The sequence below is a fragment of the Colossoma macropomum genome, unplaced genomic scaffold (genome assembly GCF_904425465.1).
Source record: "Colossoma macropomum unplaced genomic scaffold, Colossoma_macropomum, whole genome shotgun sequence".
In the NCBI taxonomy this organism is placed as follows: domain Eukaryota; kingdom Metazoa; phylum Chordata; class Actinopteri; order Characiformes; family Serrasalmidae; genus Colossoma; species Colossoma macropomum.
Genome location: NW_023494794.1, coordinates 7,761,153 through 7,779,556, shown reverse-complemented (window position 1 = coordinate 7,779,556; position 18,404 = coordinate 7,761,153). Strand labels below are relative to the sequence as shown.

Here is an 18,404-nt window from a genome sequence, read left to right as displayed (position 1 = left end):
AAGGGTCCTGTATTGTTACAATCTATTTAGAACCATCTACAGCATATTCTCCATCAATCTGAAGAACACTTGATCTTTTTTAAGTGTGCAGTGGAGGGAGTGTGACGCCCTAGGCAACGTTCCGCTAGGAAACCCTGGGTCCAGCATTCGTGTGGACGTCAGTTTGACATGTGCCACCTGCCTAAACATTGTTATGGACCAGATACCCCCCTTTTGAGTTTGAGGTGTTGCTGTGACCTCCAAACTTCCCAGATCTCCAGCCGATCCAGCATCTGTGGGATGTGCTGGAACAACAAAGGTGATCCACGGTGGTTCCACCTCACAACTTACACGACTTAAATGATCTGCTGCCAAATATCGTACAGTTTAGCTCCAAGCCTAATCTAACACACCTGATCCAGGTAATGAGGGGCTTCAGGTGCATCAGACAATTAGAGCCAGGTGTGTTGGGTCTGAATCCTCAGGGGTGGTAGATCTCCAGGACCAGGATTGAGCACCCCTGCCTTCAGAGGTCTTGTGGAGTCCATGTCCTGGCGGGTCGGAGCTGTTTTGGCAGTGTGTGGAGAACCAACAGTATATTATGCAGGTGGTCACAATGTTTTGCCTCATTGCTGCATGTAAATATCTTAGTTTTCATGACATCACAAAAATAATATGTGTATTTACAGCTTAGATTCCATGTATGGACTGTATGGACTGAGGAGTGAATGGTAAGGAAAGTGAGGAAATTTCAGTTTTACGTGATAAAGGCCCTTTAAAGCAGCACTCATAGAGTTCCGTAATGGCTAAATGGATGGATGTATGATGCCGTGTTTAGACGAGTGTTGAACAATGTTTTCGTAATTGGTTCATCATTAGGGGAACTCCAGACGGCACACACTGCTCGGAGAAACGTCCCAGAAGAATCACACATTCACAGCGAGGTGGTCTCAAGAGAAACCGTCACCGCTGACAACCAAACACACACCGCTGATGACAAGCTGCTGTTATAAAACACATATAAACCCTTCAAGAGTTCAGCAGCCGCTCGCTCGTCTCAGCTTCCCTGGCAGCTCTTTACTGTAGTGTTCATAAGACTAGGAGACACCTGTATAAGCCATTAATAACAAATGACATAGACCTATAGAGACACTTAATAAAGCTTATTCCAACATGTTTCGTCTGTCATTAAGGCTGCTTTTGTCACCTTTGATGTCAAGCATTATGTCATCTATTTCTGACATTTAGTTATATAATGACATATTATGTATATCACAGTGACATAATACTGATGACACGGCTTATCCGCTATTGCACACATTATTATAGATCAATTTTTTATAAAACATTTGATTCAGTTTCTTGCATAAAATTGAACTGATTATTAAAATCAACGACAATATATATTTGTTTAAATGATGTGTGCTGATGTCCTTTTGGGGTATGTTGCTTTTGAGGCAACATTGTGCAAATATATCTATAAAATCTATTTTTATTTATTTTATTTTATTTCAAATTAAACAAATAACAGTTTAACCTATTCAAAAAATGTAAAATAATCAATGAATCTTTAAGCACTTTCCAAAAAAAAAAAGAAGAAAAAAGAAAAGAAAAAAAAAATTTAAAAATGGCAGTGGATAAAACACAATGAATGCTTAACACTACATTACAGAATTAACTCGAATGGCCTTCTAGCCAAAATAAACAACAACAAAAAATATTCTAAATTTAAAAAAAAAAAAATCTTAATGAATAACTAAACAATAACTTGTCAGTGTTCCCTCAAGTGGCTGCATAAGAGACATCTCACTTGCTACTAGCTAATTTATTATACTGTCAATGTTGCTTGTAGGCAACAAGCATACTTAAACTCATTTCTCACAACATGTATGTGATTCTGAATGTTGCAAAATGAACTTCACGCTCCAACAGATGTGAATCATAACTTTGATGGATGAACAATGATGAACATGTGCTTTTCTAAGGGAAACGGTCCAGAATAGAAACATGTCATCCGCAGAAAAAAATGATAAAAAAGCCCAGCAATTAATATGTGCAGCAATTAAAAGCATTTTATTGATTTATTCAAACTCTCCCCTTCATTATTATTCCTTTTTTTGCAGATAAATATGCATCATGTCATTGTAAAGTGATAATAATAGATATGTTGCCCTCAGGCAACACCACGCAATAGAGGGTTAAATCTTGTTCAAGCAGCCTGATTTGGCAAGACATATCATCAGCGTTATGTCACTGTGACTCTCAACAAAGCCGATCATTTCACCCTAGAAAGTGTCATGAAAAATCTAATGCCAGAAAATATAACCATCGTCACCTGACACAGGTGTTGTGTCCACTTTACATTAAAGCTGGCAAATTAAACCTTTATGATAAACGTTTTTAAATGTCTATGTATGAATGTCATGAAGGCCTGGTGAACACTGCCCTACAGTAAAGTATTACCACTATTACTTTTCTGTAATTGAATGTCTACGACATGAAAAATATCTCCTTCTACACTATTTACATATCGTCGCTGTCCAAAAAAAAATTAAATAAACAAAAAATCTCTATTTTTTGTGATTTTTACTTCTCTAAACCTGAGGCAACTCTTATGTTTGTTAACAGTAAAATGTGCAGGGTGGCTCCAGGAGCAGCGTTGGGAACCTGTGACCTAAAACAAAAACACATTTGTCTGAAATAATGGACAAAATCAGAGACGTTAAGACTTGGAAACAAGCTTTAGATCCAGCATATAAAAGTTTGATGACCCCTTTATTCCATTTACAGTCAAAACAGCCATTAAGTACAAGTTACTCTTTCCTCAGCATCAGGAAAAAAAAATGGTAAACACATATTTAACAGTAATATAATTACCCAGAAGCCTCAGCAACTAAATATATATCAACTGTGTGAGAGTTCAGTGAGTCACTCTTTACCCTTATTCCGGCTTTCATTCTTTTCAGGAGACTCACTTTCAGCTCCTCAAAGAATCTGCAGACACACCTCCAAAGTTCAGTCTTAGAAGCTGGTTGATCATTTTCTGAAGTAATCAATCACATTCAGTGGTGTTAAGGTCTGGACTCTGGGGTGGTCAGTCCATTGTTCATTTCTTATTCTTTGTTTGATGTGTCTGTCTCCTTTTCTCAGTGAGGTTCTTCTTGACAGCTACACATCCTTTCAGACCCACAGCGCTGAGTCGTCTTCTCACAGTGGAAGGATGGACAGAAACACCTGTGGATGTTTTCAGATCTGAAGCAGCTTGATTTTCTCCTCTCTCTCAAAGATGAAAGCTTTAAGTGCTGTTTATCTGATGGGGGCAGTTTTGGGGTCTACCAGGGTCTTTCAGGTGGTTGTTAGGAGCCCCATTTTCTCTGTAGCTTCAGTTTTGGAAGCTCCTGTTTTTTTTCATTTTTACTTCCTCCTTCATTATGTAAGTGGATTATATTACATCTAATCTCCTCAGAAATGTCTCCTGAGAAATGAATGAATGAACCTGTACTTAGTGGCTGTTTTTCACTTCAAATAGGCAAATGAAGAGTGGCCTGATTTGCACTTAGCAGTACAGAAGAATCTATGAGTATTCATTTAAAATCAGATAAGACAATGGCACAGATCAAATTAAAAAGATTAAAAAAAACCAGAATAGACGTAGAATTTTAATTAAACGCTAAATTAAAGAGATACGTTTCCAGATGTTTATTAAAAGTGAGCTCTGAGCTTTACTGTCTAATAAAAGCTAAACTGAGCTCCACAGTTTAGAAGCAGAATAATAGAAAGAGTCTTTCCATGTTTTCTGTATTTTACAGAAGGTGTTTGCAGAAGGTCAGTATGGTTCTTCAAGGGTTCTTTAGTAAAGAAAATGGTTCTATATAGAACCATGAACACTCAAAAAACCCTTTGCACGATTAAAGCGTTTTTCAGATTGATTACGAGTGTGTTTTATATATATATATATATATATATATATATATATATATATATATATATATATATATATATACATATATATATAGTGAAACAGGATGTTTTACTTTATATCTACAAGTATTATTATTACATATTATATTTTAAATTACAGCTGTACATTATTTAACATACAGTTAACATTTTTAACACATATATTATTATAAACATTTAGAAATTAACTACTACTTAATCTGGAAAAAATCAACCAATAATATCTTAGAATGAATGTGTGTAAACCAAGAATCTTCACTGTATAACTATAATTATATATCTATAGATATTGAATTTTTCACTATGACTACACATTTATTTAACAACATGGTACATAAACAACTACTACGAATTGATGCAGTACAAATTAAACCACTACTAATTCAAAAAATAAAAAAACAAATATTTTACAAAATAAATGTAAAAGGATGTTTCACTATAACTTTATATGTTGCACTATAGAACTATAGTTATAGTTTTCTTAACTAAAATTATCCATTTCCTTAAAAATATAGTATATAAAAAAATTTACTAAAGATCTGATCTACTACAAATTTAACTACCACTAAATCAGAAAATATATTAAAAAATAACTCAAATATTTCATTAAATAAAGAGGATGTTTCACAATATAACTTTTATATAACTATATACATACATAACTATACACTATATAACAATAAAACTATAGTTGTAGTATTTTAACTATTTTAACATACATTTAACACTTCTAATAACTATCTAATATGAACTGATCTAAAAAGTGTGTGTGTGTGTGTGTGTGTGTGTGTGTGTGAACTCACCTGTTGTTGTTTCCGCAGGTTCAGGATAACGGGATACACTGCAGCGCTGATGAAGAACACATCTCACTCTTCACCGCGATACACACTCCCCGTCTCCTCATACACACTCCTCACAGTGCTCAGCGCTGCGTCATCACTCCACTCCACACAGCACTGAGGACGAGAGAGCAGCAGGTAAGATGTAGAGAGGAGGAGGAGGAGGAGGTGGTGGGGGGGGGGAGTGGGAGGAGACACTAGAACTTATGTAGACGTCCTCAGTCCGGGTCACCTGTGGTCATCCCAGAGGATCCCAGTCCAAATAATACACTCCATTCTCATCTTTAACTCCTCCTTCGAAAGTTTACACCCAATTAAAAAGCCTTTATACTCAAAATCTGGACGATGTAAATTCCTATTGAACGTGACTCGGAAGTGTTGAGCAAATGTTAAAGGCCTGAATGGACATCATGTTTCAAGCATGGGATGTTAAATTGATTCACACATTAATGCACAAATAAGATTTCTGATGTATTTTAATGATTATATTTTATATAAAGTAATATATATTTTTGGTAAAGTGGAGCTGCAGTCGGACAAAAATACAGCAGGGATGTTCCGAACGATACTGAAATATCGATACTTCCGATTCTGACGTTTCTTTTTTAAAAATCGATCCTCACCTGACGATATCGATACTAGATGTTCTCTTTAAGCAGTAGACAGAATGTGTATTTATATCATTGTTTTTGGAAGAAAATCTTGTATCTCCAAAATAGTAACTTTACAGGAGAAGGAAAAAGCACACTTTACTTTTAATGTAAGTCAATGGAACCGGCTGTTTCTTTTAGTCCATTCTTCATGAAATTCACATACAATGTAAAGAACAACAGACATTTTCAAATTATGTCAAAAACTGAAAAACAACAAAAATGGAGATACAAGGTTTTGTTCCAACAACAGCAATAACCATGACCAGCTATAACCAGCAATGACCATGAACACAAGTTCTCTGCAGTGTGAAATCGCTCTTCAGATTGATGGAGAATGTGCTGTAAATGGTTATAAATAGGACCCTTTTTGAAAAGATTCTATGGAGCACCAAAAAGTTTGACGTCATAACAACAGAAAAACCCTTTTTGGTGCTATTTAAAACCATTTTCAAACAGGTTCTATATAGAACCATTTACAGCACATTCTCCATCAATCTGAAGAACCCCCATTGGTGCTATATAGAACCATCTACAGTACATTCTCCATCAATCTGAAGAACCCTTTTTTGGTGCTATATAGAATCACCTACAGCACATTCTCCATCAATCTGAAGAACGCTTTTCAATGCTATATAAAACCATTTACAGCACATTCTTCGTCAATCTGAAGAACTCTTTTTGGTGCTTTACTAAAGAAAAGAACCATGAAAACTCAAAGAACACTTTGTGTGATTAAAGGGTTCTTTGCATCATTATTGGGCTTCAGTTGTATAAAGCATAAAAAGGGTTCTTCCATTGTTATGATGTCAAGCTTGTAATAATAGAAGAACCCTTTTCAAAAAGGTTCTACATAGAACCATATAAACACACTCTCAATCAATCTGAAGAACCATTTCATGATGCAAAGAACCCTTTAGTCATGCAAAGGGTTCTTTGAGTGTTCATGATATAGAACCATTTTCTTTACTAAAGAACCTTTGAAGAATCATCATTTTAAAGAGTGTAATTTATTAAATTATTATAGAATAGTAATTCATACTAATGTAAAGGCTTCCGGATATCATTTTAAACGTCACTTACAGATTCTCACTTTAGAATAACAGAGAATTCCCTCTTTTAAAAGTCTCTGTATCAGTATCTTTTACAGCAAGCTTAAACTTCAGTTTTCTAAAATTATGAAAACTAAACGTAATATATATATATATATATATATATATATATATATATATATATATATATATACACACATAAAGTGTGAAGGTTATAGCACATTTTATGTATTATATTTTGAATGTGTTAAAACTTGAATAAAAATTGTAAACAAAATTGCATAATAAATACAATATTTAATCTGCAGGGAACTTATTTTCACTGTCATTTGACCAGAGGGATTTTCCACAAAGCAGGATTTCTCAGTTTAGCTGGATAACTTAAGCCCAAAGTCAAGCCTGTCCAATAGGAAGAGCTGAGGGACATTCCAATTGGACAGTCCTCAGTTTTGGGCTTAAGTTATCTGGAGTATTTAAACTTTTGCACACGACTATAACTGCTACATATGAATGTTGTTTAAAGCAGAATCACTTACCTGTTTAAACCTCCACGTCCAACCACTCTGAAAGGCTTTGTTTACAACTCAACCATTTAATTATGAAGGAATTTTGAAATATCGGTGGAATTCCCCTTTTGAGTTCATCCTTATTTATTTATTTCTGCTTTGTTTTCCTCTCTGCCTTTAAAATGCAAAGTCCTGCCTGTCACTTCTCTGTTAAATGATGGGCAGCTTCAGTGGGAAAACACGAAAAACCATCTTCCTGTTACAGGTTGTCATTGCAACAAACTCAACGGACCAATCACAGCGCTTCACTCTGCTTACTCTGAACCCAGTGGACCACACGCCGTCCTCCGCTCTGCTAATTCTGAACCCAGTGGACCAATCATAAACCTCCGCTCTGCTAGCTCAGAGACGCTGCAGTGAGATGATGATACAATAACAATTACACAGGAGAAGGTAGTAAATGTTATAAAATATTTATTTTAATTCTTTATCTTTGTCAGCAGACAGTATTTCCCCCAAAAGAAAACAAAACATAATGAACTTCTGATATGGATCATCTAGCCTAATAAAGAAATGAAAATAAATAATTGAGATTTTGCCTTAAAGCTTCCATATCATTTTAAATTGTACATAAATTTAGGTACCCTGGGAAAATAAAAAAAAAAAGAAAAAAGAAATCATTCACCATTAATGTTCAGATATGTGTCATATTACACAAACACAGGAAAAAGAAAACTGAAAAGAAAATCGGAGGAAGAGATATATAACCCAATATTGCATAAACTGAGAGAAATACATTCTCACACAGTCAGGAGAGAAAACATTTTGTAGCACTTTATCTTCAGCCTTTAGTTATAACATCTGTTCAGGGCTGTCAACGTTACTCCATCCGCAGGTCATCATAAAGCTGCGTTTAGCTGTCTGTAGATTCTCCACAAGGGGGTGCTAGTAGCACTCAAATTGCTTGTGTGTGCAAGTTGGAAAGGGAGGAAACCCACACCAGCAGGATCTCAATAAAAATAACTCAGTGAGTGCATTTACATGTACTTAATGATCTGATAAAAGCAGAAAATCAGATTTTGTCAGTAGTCCGATCAACATATGCACTTGAGTAATCAGATAATGGGGAAACTCCGGGCCTACATGAGTCAGGCAGTAATCAGATTTCTGCTTTGCAACCAGCCAATACACTCACAGAAAAAGTTGTGATGTAAGCGTAATGTAAAACTCAAACTTCATGCCGCATCTTCATTTTATAAAGCATTGCATAACGTAAACACACTCAGTGATTTATACTGACAGACATACATCTGTTATTAAAAGCACTCTAATCTTTTCATTTTAGCTAATATTATTTTGTTCTTCACCCCCACAGTGCTGAACTAAAGAAAGCACCAATAAAAATGCTAACACTGCTAAAAGCACAGAACCTGTTAGCTAATAATTAGCATTAGGCAGAAGGGAGCAGGCAAATTCATGGCTACAACATTTGACCATATTAGCATCATGTTATAAATCAAGGCTTTAGATAAAGTGCTACAGCATAACAGTGAGAAAGGAGTAACTGAGGTAAGTATTTACACATTACACAAGTATTTCACCATCATAGTGTTTGGTTATGGTGCTATCGTGTTGGGTAGGAGTTCCTGTGTCCACACAAAGAGCTTTTTAATCCTTTTTTCAATGTCTTATCTGCAAAAACAGTGATGTTGAGCTTGATGTTGTCCCACAAGCTTAGCGCGGTCAACATCTGCAGATGGAAAATCAACATTGAACACACACAGTGAAGGTCAGGCAGACCTAAAGAAACGGCCAGCGTTATTGATAAACAAACTGATTGGTTCGTTTTTGAAGCAGCAGGCAGGTGTGATGAGATCAGAAACACATTCCTGAATGCTTGAAGTGCAAGACTTTCTGTGTAGAGCCTCGTAAAAAAGCAGCCTTGTGTGGACACAAGGTTTAAATGTCATTAAACCGTAAAGACGCACAAGAATGGAGAATAATGATGAAGTCCGGATCTTCTGACGGACATTAAACACAATATCTGTTCCACACACACACACACAGTCAGTCTGTCCTCTCTCACAAACACACACTCACGTTGATCTGCTCACATCTGATCTCTGAGTTTGGCAAGTCTCTGAGAAAGCTCATCCTAGAGAGAGCGAGAGAGAGCGAGAGAGAGAGAGAGAGAGAGAGAGAGAGAGAGAGAGAGAGAGAGAGAGAGAGAGAGAGAGATTGGATATGTTAACTAGGGTCCAAACAGTAGTTACATCACGCATACAATTATGCATTTTGCAGACAATCTTATCCAGAGCCAGCAGCTTGTCTGGATATAGTATTTTAGAGCCTTTACGTCCAATAGGTTGTATGAATATAGCCTGCTCTAGCATTTAGATCCAGCAGCTTTTCTGAACATAGCCTGTTAGAGCCTTTAGGTCCAGCAGGTTGTCTGAACATAGCATGTTAGAGCTTTTAGGTCCAGCAGCTTGTCTGAACATAGCATGTTAGAGCCTTTAGGTCCAGCAGCTTGTCTGAACATAGCATGTTAGAGCCTTTAGGTCCAGCAGCTTGTCTGAACATAGCATATTAGAGTCTTTAGGTCCAACAGGTTGTATGAATATAGCATGTTAGAGACATTAGGTCCAGCAGCTTGTCTGAGCATAGCATGTTAGAGACATTAGGTCCAGTAGCTTGTCTGAACATGGTATATTAGAGTCTTTAGGTCCAACAGGTTGTATGAATAAAGCCTGTTCTAGCATTTAGGTCCAGCAGCTTGTCTCAACCCACTATACTACACCAACTGCATATGGAAAACACTCCAATACTTAGTTAAATACTGATATGTTTATTTAGACTGATATAATTGTCATTGTCATTTGTTAGCTGTGAACTGCTAAATATGATTGTCTGCTCTTAATGGTTACACTTCTTAAACTCAAATAAAACAGCAGAAATAGACAAGTGAACAATAATATAAATATTGCAGAACCAGGGGTGGGGCTACACAAAATTCTCTGCAGTTTTATTTCTTGTTATTTATACTTTTTTTATTAGCTTTTTCTTTTGGCTTTAATAAAGGCTCTAATTATCAGGGCATAATATATCAGTTGATATACTGACCCAGAGCAACAGAGGTATGTATATGCATTCATATTTTTATGAAATTATGTTGTGTGTTTGGAAGTGCAGATGAGTTTCTATGTGTATGGGTGTATTATTACCTGTTCTGTGGACGCCACGCTGCTGGCCACTGTTCCAGTTTGTCCCTGTGGAAGCTCCATGTTGAGATCCAACCTACACAAATAAGAACACACACAAAATTGTCCGTTCACACGGCATTTTGCTAAATGTACAACTTATCTATGCAGCTACCTGTCTATATGCAGTGTACCAGAGCATTTAGGTCCAACAGTCTGTCTGAATATAGTTGTTAGAGCCTTTAGGTCCAACAGCCTGTCTGAATATACTGTTAGAGCCTTTAGGTCCAACAGCCTGTCTGAATATAGTGTTAGAGCCTTTAGGTCCAACAGTCTCTCTGATATAGTGTGAGAGCCTTTAGGTCCAACAGTCTCTATAAATATAGTGTTAGAGCCTTTAGGTCCAACAGCCTGACTGAATATAGTGTGAGAGCCTTTAGATCCAACAGTTGCTCTGAAAATAGTGTTAGAGCCTTTAGGTCCACAGTCTGTTTGAATATAGTGTGAAAGCCTTTAGGCCCAACAGTTTGTCTGAACTTAACATGTTCGAGCTTTTAGTTCCAGCAGCTGGCCAGAACATATATAGTATATTAGAGCCTTTAGGTCCAACAGCTTGTCTGAACGTAGTGTGTTCAAGCCTTCAGGTCCAGCAGCTGACCAGAAAATGGCATGTTAGAGCCTTTAGGTCCAACAGCTTGTCTGAACGTAGTGTGTTCAAGCCTTCAGGTCCGGCAGCTGACCAGAAAATGGCATGTTAGAGCCTTTAGGTCCAACAGCTTGTCTGAATGTAGTATGTTGGAGCTAGAGGATGACGTTGACTTTCTTACCCTGCTTCATCTGCCATCTCCTGCATCAGAGTGTCCACTTGGCTCTGAAATATAAGAACACACCTCTTACAAATTATGAACACAGAGCACCAATTCACATGTGTGTGCATGAAGAAGCCTGTATTATATGTGATATTATGCAATGATCATCATGTCTGTGTGTGTTACCTGTGGGGTTGTAAGTGTCGTTGTACTGCTCATGGTGTCCTCCATCTGTTGTGTCTGAACATCCAGAGTTTCAAACTGGCGCTCGAATTTGTCCATCAGGCTTGAAATCTAACCAATGAGAAAACAGCACAACTACACTGTGACCGGTGAAAGACTCGACCAATGAAAAGTGAGATTTACCCAATGAGGAGACAAACATTATATCAAAATTGCGTCTCCTTTGAAATACAAACTTCCTTTTTCTCCATTTCTCCTCGCATAGTTTCACCCACGCCACTCACCTTCTCCAGGTTCATGCTCTTCAGAGTTATGTCCATTCCCTTCACCACTCCTGCCATGGACTTAGTGACCTGTGGGGAAAAAAAAAGGGTCAAAGGGTTTACTTGCCTTTTCTCCATGTTTGTGTAGCATGTTCAATATAATAGAAGTTACAATAGTCTGCATGTGTGTATCTTATTCATAGTAGGGCTGCCACGATTACTGAACTGTAACCGATTATTTAGTCTAAAAAATGTACATATATTGAGTAAAAATGTTTTTGAATTGGCTTATTGATTAATCTGCAGTTTGAATGACAGACATGGGAGGAGCGATTAGCATTCGAGTTGCTTTTTCAGGTTCCAGGGGCTTCACTACACTCAATTTATTAAACCACATGCCCCAGTTGTTCACGTGCCCCACTATAATCACAGAGTCAATAAACAAAAAAGTTATAAATTTCCCCGCTTTAACTGCGATTTCTGTAGCCAGAACATTCAATCTAGGTTAAAATGGGAAAAAGTTGATACGCAAGCTATTAATTTCCACACTTGATCGCAGACTGAACAGCACAGCACAAACATTACGATCACACACATTCACAACAGACACTACATTTCCCACAATGCCCCAGCGTCTTTTCTTTGAACACTTTCAGTTTACATAGCCAGGCTGTATGACAACTGTTCTTAATATGGAGCCAGCAGCAGGTGGTCGCTGACATGCGTAAGTATATAACAGCGTAGCTATACATACGTTTGTCTATGTATGCTTCAGGAACTGAATTTAACGCACCAACAATAATGCTTTTTATTTTTAAAGGTTCCATATACAACATTTTAAACACTAATATAGCAGCAAACATTTACATTTTCTATGCAAAGATATAGCAAATTAATCCTGAGCAGAGAATGAAGTCGCGACCCCTTTGTGTGCGTGTGTATAATCCGAGCTGAGGCACCTAAATATAGTCTAGTTAAGGCACCATTTAAGGTGGAATAGGAAAATTCGAACAAGTAGCTGAGGCACCTGAATGTAGTCTAGTTGATGCACCATTTAAGGTGGAACGGGAAAATTTGAACAAGTAGCTGAGGCACCTGAATGTAGTCTAGTTAAGGCACCACTTAGGGTGGAACGGGAAAATTCTAACAAGTAGCTGAAGCACCTGAATGTAGTCTAGTTGATGCACCATTTAAGGTGGAACGGGAGAATCTGAAAAAAGCTGCCGAAAAAGAAGCTGACTTCAGCTTCATTGAGAGTTAAATGCATGAAAATGGATGAGGAGGTCGCTCCTGCCGGTCATGTGGGTAACATTAACTCATTTTTGCTGTTTCACAGTACCAGTAGGTCAGTATTGTTTTGTCCTGTTTGCGAATGTTTGTGAAAGCAACTTCACAACAGCAATCGTAATGACAGTTTGCTAATCTACAACCTGGCTATTGTTCTCCAGAATCATTTACTGCGCCTTTAAATGAAAGTGACATTGTACAGTTGGATAACTTCTCATTTTCCTAGCTTGTGTTATCTAACTGGCCTGAACTGATTATGCAAAAACAAAATCACACACAGTAGCATGTAGTTTTGTTGTCTCAAATTAATTATTTCACACAGAATTTAAATGTAAGCATCAGTAGAATGGCGAGATGACATGTCCAAAGCAAATAAGCCTGTTTGAGTATCCACATCAGTATCTGGCACAAATAAAGAACTTTTAATTGTGTATGTTTAGAAAGTTTCCTTGGTTAGAATATTTGATCAAGAAAGATTTTATTGCAGACTGTCTCTATGACTGACCAGCAAAGAGGCTGAGCTTTAGTCCAGTAATTTAGAGTGTGCCCCAGTATAGCCAGAAGTCCAGAAACAGCCCTGCAGCAATAGCGTTCACATCAGATATACTGTTGATCAGATACAGAGACAGAGGAATCTGACAGGATTTCTGCTTACCTATATAGCAGCGATAATATGGAACCAAAATGTGATGTAAATCTTTTTAAAATTTTTGTTTAGCCATGCGTGTTCATGGCTATTGTCAGCTATATGAATCAGCTAAAGCGCTTAGCTAAGCCTTTTCCAATTTCCAGCTAGCCTTTTGGTCCCACAACTTCCCTGAGTATTTTAGAGCCTTTAGGTCCAACAGCTTGTCTGAACACAGCATGTTAAAGTCTATAGGTCCGGCAGCTTGTCTGAACACAGCATGTTAGAGCCATTAGGTCCAACAGCGTTCCTGAACACTGTTTGTTAGATCCTTTAGGTCCTGCAGCTTGTCTGAACACAGCATATAAGAGCCTTTAGGTCCGACAGCTTATCTTAAAATAGCAAGTTAGAGCCTTTAGGTCCAACAGCTTGTCTGAAAACAGCATGTTAGAGCCGTTAGAGCCAACAACTTGTCTCAACACAGCATATTAGAGCCTTTAGGTCCAACAACTTGTTGGAACACAGCATGTTAGAGCCTTTAGGTCCACCAACTTGTTGTAACACAGCATATTAGAGCCTATAGGTCTGACAGCTTGTCTGAACACAGCATGTTAGAGCCTTTAGGTCCAATAGCGTTTGCTATTGAACAAGCTATAGGTCAGACAAGCTGTACTTGCTCATGGTAAATGTATGCGTTTGTGTACTTACCTTGTTCATAGTGACTGCTGTCTGCACTCTTGCTGCCACAGCGTCAACTCTGGCACTCATCCTGAGGAAGTTCACTGATTGGTTCTTCTGTCTGATGGCGTTTTCGGCGTGAATACGAGCCACCTCCATATTACCCTTTTGGATCGCCTAGGCAACCAAGACACAATGATTCTATGTTAATTTTTGTTTATACAACACCTGGCATTTATATAAACGCAGCTTAAAGTCAAACTGAAATCAAAATGCTACTTTTTCTTATTTATTTTTTTTTTGTTTTTATCTTGTCTGTGGTGACATGAAACACAACTTATCATAACATTTAAAAAGACTAAATTCTTGTTTTAGTGTAACCAAAACGTAATGACTTTTTCCCACGTCTAAAACGGCCACAGATTTTTGATGACATCACCATGCACCAGAGGGCGAGGAAAAATAATGATTTCCCATTCACCTTAAACATGGTTTGCAGATAAAAGTGTAAATAAAACAGGGTATAATAATAATGAAAACACAAAATTAAAAGAACTTTGCTGCTAAATAAGTTACAAAAAAAATCAAGAAAGTATTAAAATAGAGAAAAGGCGATATAAATAAACGATTGTTTAAACAAAGGAAAGAAAATGGTTCTATATAGAACCCCTTTGCATGATTAAATGGTTCTTTGCATCATGAAAGCATTCTTCAGATTGATGGAGAATGTGCTGTAGATGGTTCTACATAGAACTTTTTGGAAATTCGTCCTATATATAGCACCCAGGGTTCTTCTATTGTTACCATATTGACACTGTCACAATAGAAGAAGTCTTTTCAAAAAGGTTTAGGACTGTCTACAGCACATTTTCCATCAATCTGAACTCTTTAACTATGCAAAGGATTCTCTGAGTGTTCATGGTCCTATAATAGAACCGTCTTCTTTACTAAATAACTCTTTTTAAAAAGACTGTGGTGGTAATAATTTGTTGTCTCTACAAAAACACATATCTAGATATAAGAAATCCTGAAGCCAGATTATTTATCAGAGATCACACCAAATATTTAACTGTAATAATGGAAAAAGAAGAGATTGTATCTGAGACCCATATCTACTAAAACCATCTGTAATGGATACGTTACCATCCTGGCCAGAGTTAATGTGTAGAAACTAGATTTACTGGAGCTGAACAAATGCTGAACTGAGGCTTCGTCTCTGCGAGCAAATCAACTTACCTTTTTCACTTTCGCTTTCTCCACCTTCTCTTCTTTGTCGCATTTTTTGGAGTTTCGCTGCAACTCTTTGGCCGCGAACTTCAGGTTAAACAAATGCTCTGGAGTCAAAGGTTAAGGAGTTACAAGGAAGTACAGCTGAGATGCGCCTGACGTCATTAAACACACTGACATTTGAAAGCAGGACATATTAGTGTGTCAGGGTCAGTGTTTATATGTAACAGTGACTCAGTGGAGTAACATGAGCTCAGTGTACTTTAACAAAAGCGGGCAGGGAAGCCTGAACCCATACCCAAATAAAAGAACTATGACTTCAATGAATTAAGGACTCAAGTAGAAAGAAATGTTGGCAAAAAACAACCTAAACAAAACAAAAAAAGTGCTGGGTTCCCCTATAGAACTGCAGTGGATCTGTTTAGTCAGTCCAGCTTCTATCAGCATAGGGAGTGAAGTTTGTTAGGCTCTATTCTTCTCTTTTTTGGAGAAAAGAAGGCTAAACTTCCATAGTGAGAGGTGTGAGAAACAGTAAAGCAATTCAGGAGCTGAACCAACACAAGAGAATTAAATTACATATACCAATATACCAACAAACCACATGTAAATATAAACAAATATAACACACTTGAGTATAAGTTTTACCATTTAAAACAGCATATATTAATATAAATCAGGGGCGGGTAATATGGCGATATTTTATTGTTATTGTGATAAATCACACCACAATGCGCTTTCTGAATCATCAGTACTTTAAGAACATTGATCGACTAGATGTTTTTACAAAGAAAGCATGATTAGTCCTATTTAACTGAATGTAATGCAGTGCAGTATGTAAAACACTGAATAAATGTAGCACTACCAGTTCTTTTTTGTTTGTACCAACTTACCCAACATCAGAAAAGCTAATTACCATGGTGCATATTGTTTATGAAGAAAGGTCTTGAAGTACAGTGATATATTTTTGTCTTATCGCCCAACCCTACTGGAAAACAATACAAAACTGGGAATTATGCCAAACCGATGAGGCCGAGGGATGCAATGTCGAGCTACAGAACGCTGCAATAACATGACAAATAACATAGCAAAGGAGAAGTCAATCCATTTTTCTCAATTCCTGCATAATTTAACAGTTAAAATGTAAACCAAGTCATTCAACGTGGTTTGGTGTGAGATTCTCCGTTCTAGAGAGTCAGAACTGTTCACAGTGATGGTGATAGGAACCAGACGTCCACCTCTAAAAGCTCCCTCACAGAAAGTTATTACATGAAGTGGTTATGAATGTGCCGCCTGAGGCATTGACTTATTCAGCTTTTAGAAGATTTTGGCCTAAAACTTTTAAAATCTTTTTTTTTTTACCCCTAGAACGGACATTGTGAGACAAAATAGTTCCCAAAGAAAACTTATTTTTCAGATTTATCACTTTTTCTCAATCATTAACATACCATACAAAACTCAGAAGAATCGTGTAGGTTCACTGGTGATTTTGATAGTAAATAAAATGTCTGTATTTGTGTTGTAGTCATGGTGACCCCTGGTTCCTATCACCACCACTGTAAAGACATCTGAACCATTTCACACCAAACCACTCTGAATAACTGAATTTTTACATCAACAGCTGAGATATGCTAAAATTGAGAAAAATTGGTGTATTTCCCCTCTAAAACTCTAGTTTCAGGGTGGAATGCCCCTTTAAAGACACGCAACTGAGATAAGCAGACAGTCACCATCACTGTACTTCACTGCCAAACCCATCTAACCTGTAATGCAGGTGTGGACGTAAAGGCAGACACCACGTCACAGGAACAATCAGATTCACCAAATATGACCTGTTTATTTCATTTTTACAGACAGAAATTGTAATAAAAGTTATTTTTCTTGATCCTACAAAGTTATACGGACGCTAAGGTCAGTCAGGTGAACTCAGTCTGTCAACAAACCCCGGCAGATGTGGCCTGACACAGCAAAGTAGTATCTCTAAATCGATACGAGCCTGAAACTGGCTTCCTACCTGAATTCCCCGTTCCACCTTAAATGATACTGCAGTTACATCCTGGCAACCCTTACAGACTGCTGCGCCATTTAAGCCATTTAAGGTGGAACGGGAAAATTGGAACAAGAAGCTAACTTCAGCTTCGTCAAATCTGTTCCTGATCAGACACAAACACGTAAACAAATACAAAAACAGCGACACGGTGGATATTAGAAGGACAGAAATCCTATTATTTAAGATCAGGAATCGGAAAGTCAGGCCTACAGTTTCAGTCGGTAAACAAAACAAACCCTCAGTCTTGGTTTAGCGACGTTGCCGCCTCGGAGTGGGACGGTTTTCAGGCCTACCGAAGCCTCGACTCGACTCCAGCCGCCTTTTTACGAAAGGATACGCTCCATATTCGGCATGGTGCTCCTCTGAGATCAGACACAGCCCGACACGACAAACAGAAAAAGGGTTTTAAAGTGTGTGTTTTCCTCTTTCTGCACTCACTCCCTCACCCGTCGCTGACTTCCGTCTCCTCTGCGCAGCTGGAGTGACGACAGAGTCATGCGGTTGGGGTGACGTCATCGTCAGCGGTTCCGTTCAGCCAATAGGAATCGGAATCTCGAGTTCTGACTGTCGGCCACGCCCAAAGGGGAAATTTCATCCAGTGGTACCAGCAGATCTTTACTGTTTTGTCAGTGCTCGAAATTCAGTGGCTTTACTTAAATATAATTCTTTAAAATTCTGTGTTGTTCAATGCCAAATTTTACAGAGCCCCCCCTAAGAGCCCGTTTCACCGAGATGCACTACAGTCAGTGGTGGACAGCAACGAAGTAAATGTAATTCGTTTCTGTACATAAGTAGTTTTTTCGTGTATCTGTACTTTACTGAAGTATTTCCATTTTGGGCGACTTTTCACTTTTACTCCACTACATTATGAGAAATCTGTCGTTCCTTTTGGCTTCTGTGTGTATAAAAACGTAACATGTCAAAACAAAAGAAGCGCACAGCAAGAACACCAATCAGGGCACAGGGGTCACTTTGTTTTGAGCTTGTTTTGACCTGTTGGTCATACTGACCCAGTGCAGCACACGGTTCAACATCAGTGCAGCAGTGTAAAATTTTGGGAGAGTCTATTCAACATAAATGATGAACTAACCTAACTTTG

The 18,404-nt window shown here is 37.7% G+C and overlaps 1 protein-coding gene across 1 annotated transcript; it reads right to left on the bottom strand.

Moving 5' to 3' along the window:
• Window positions 1-7,443: 7,443 nt before the first annotated feature.
• chmp1b (chromatin modifying protein 1B) lies at window positions 7,444-17,794 on the bottom strand. The gene is made up of 8 exons (XM_036580024.1): window positions 17,643-17,794; window positions 15,268-15,365; window positions 14,062-14,208; window positions 11,463-11,531; window positions 11,182-11,289; window positions 11,014-11,057; window positions 10,211-10,283; window positions 7,444-9,141 (listed from the first exon to the last, which is right to left on the bottom strand). The coding sequence occupies exons 1-8, from the start codon at window positions 17,656-17,658 to the stop codon at window positions 9,097-9,099; spliced, it is 600 nt and encodes a 199-aa protein (XP_036435917.1). The 5' UTR covers window positions 17,659-17,794; the 3' UTR covers window positions 7,444-9,096.
• Between the last annotated feature and the right edge of the window lie 610 nt (window positions 17,795-18,404).

Excerpts from the sequence above, each read along its gene's own strand:
- chmp1b (XM_036580024.1), bottom strand. Across the intron at positions 11,058-11,181 it reads CGACACTTACAACCCCACAG|AGCCAAGTGGACACTCTGAT; the intron begins GTAACACACACA and ends CTTATATTTCAG. Across the intron at positions 10,284-11,013 it reads GAGATGGCAGATGAAGCAGG|GTTGGATCTCAACATGGAGC; the intron begins GTAAGAAAGTCA and ends TTATTTGTGTAG.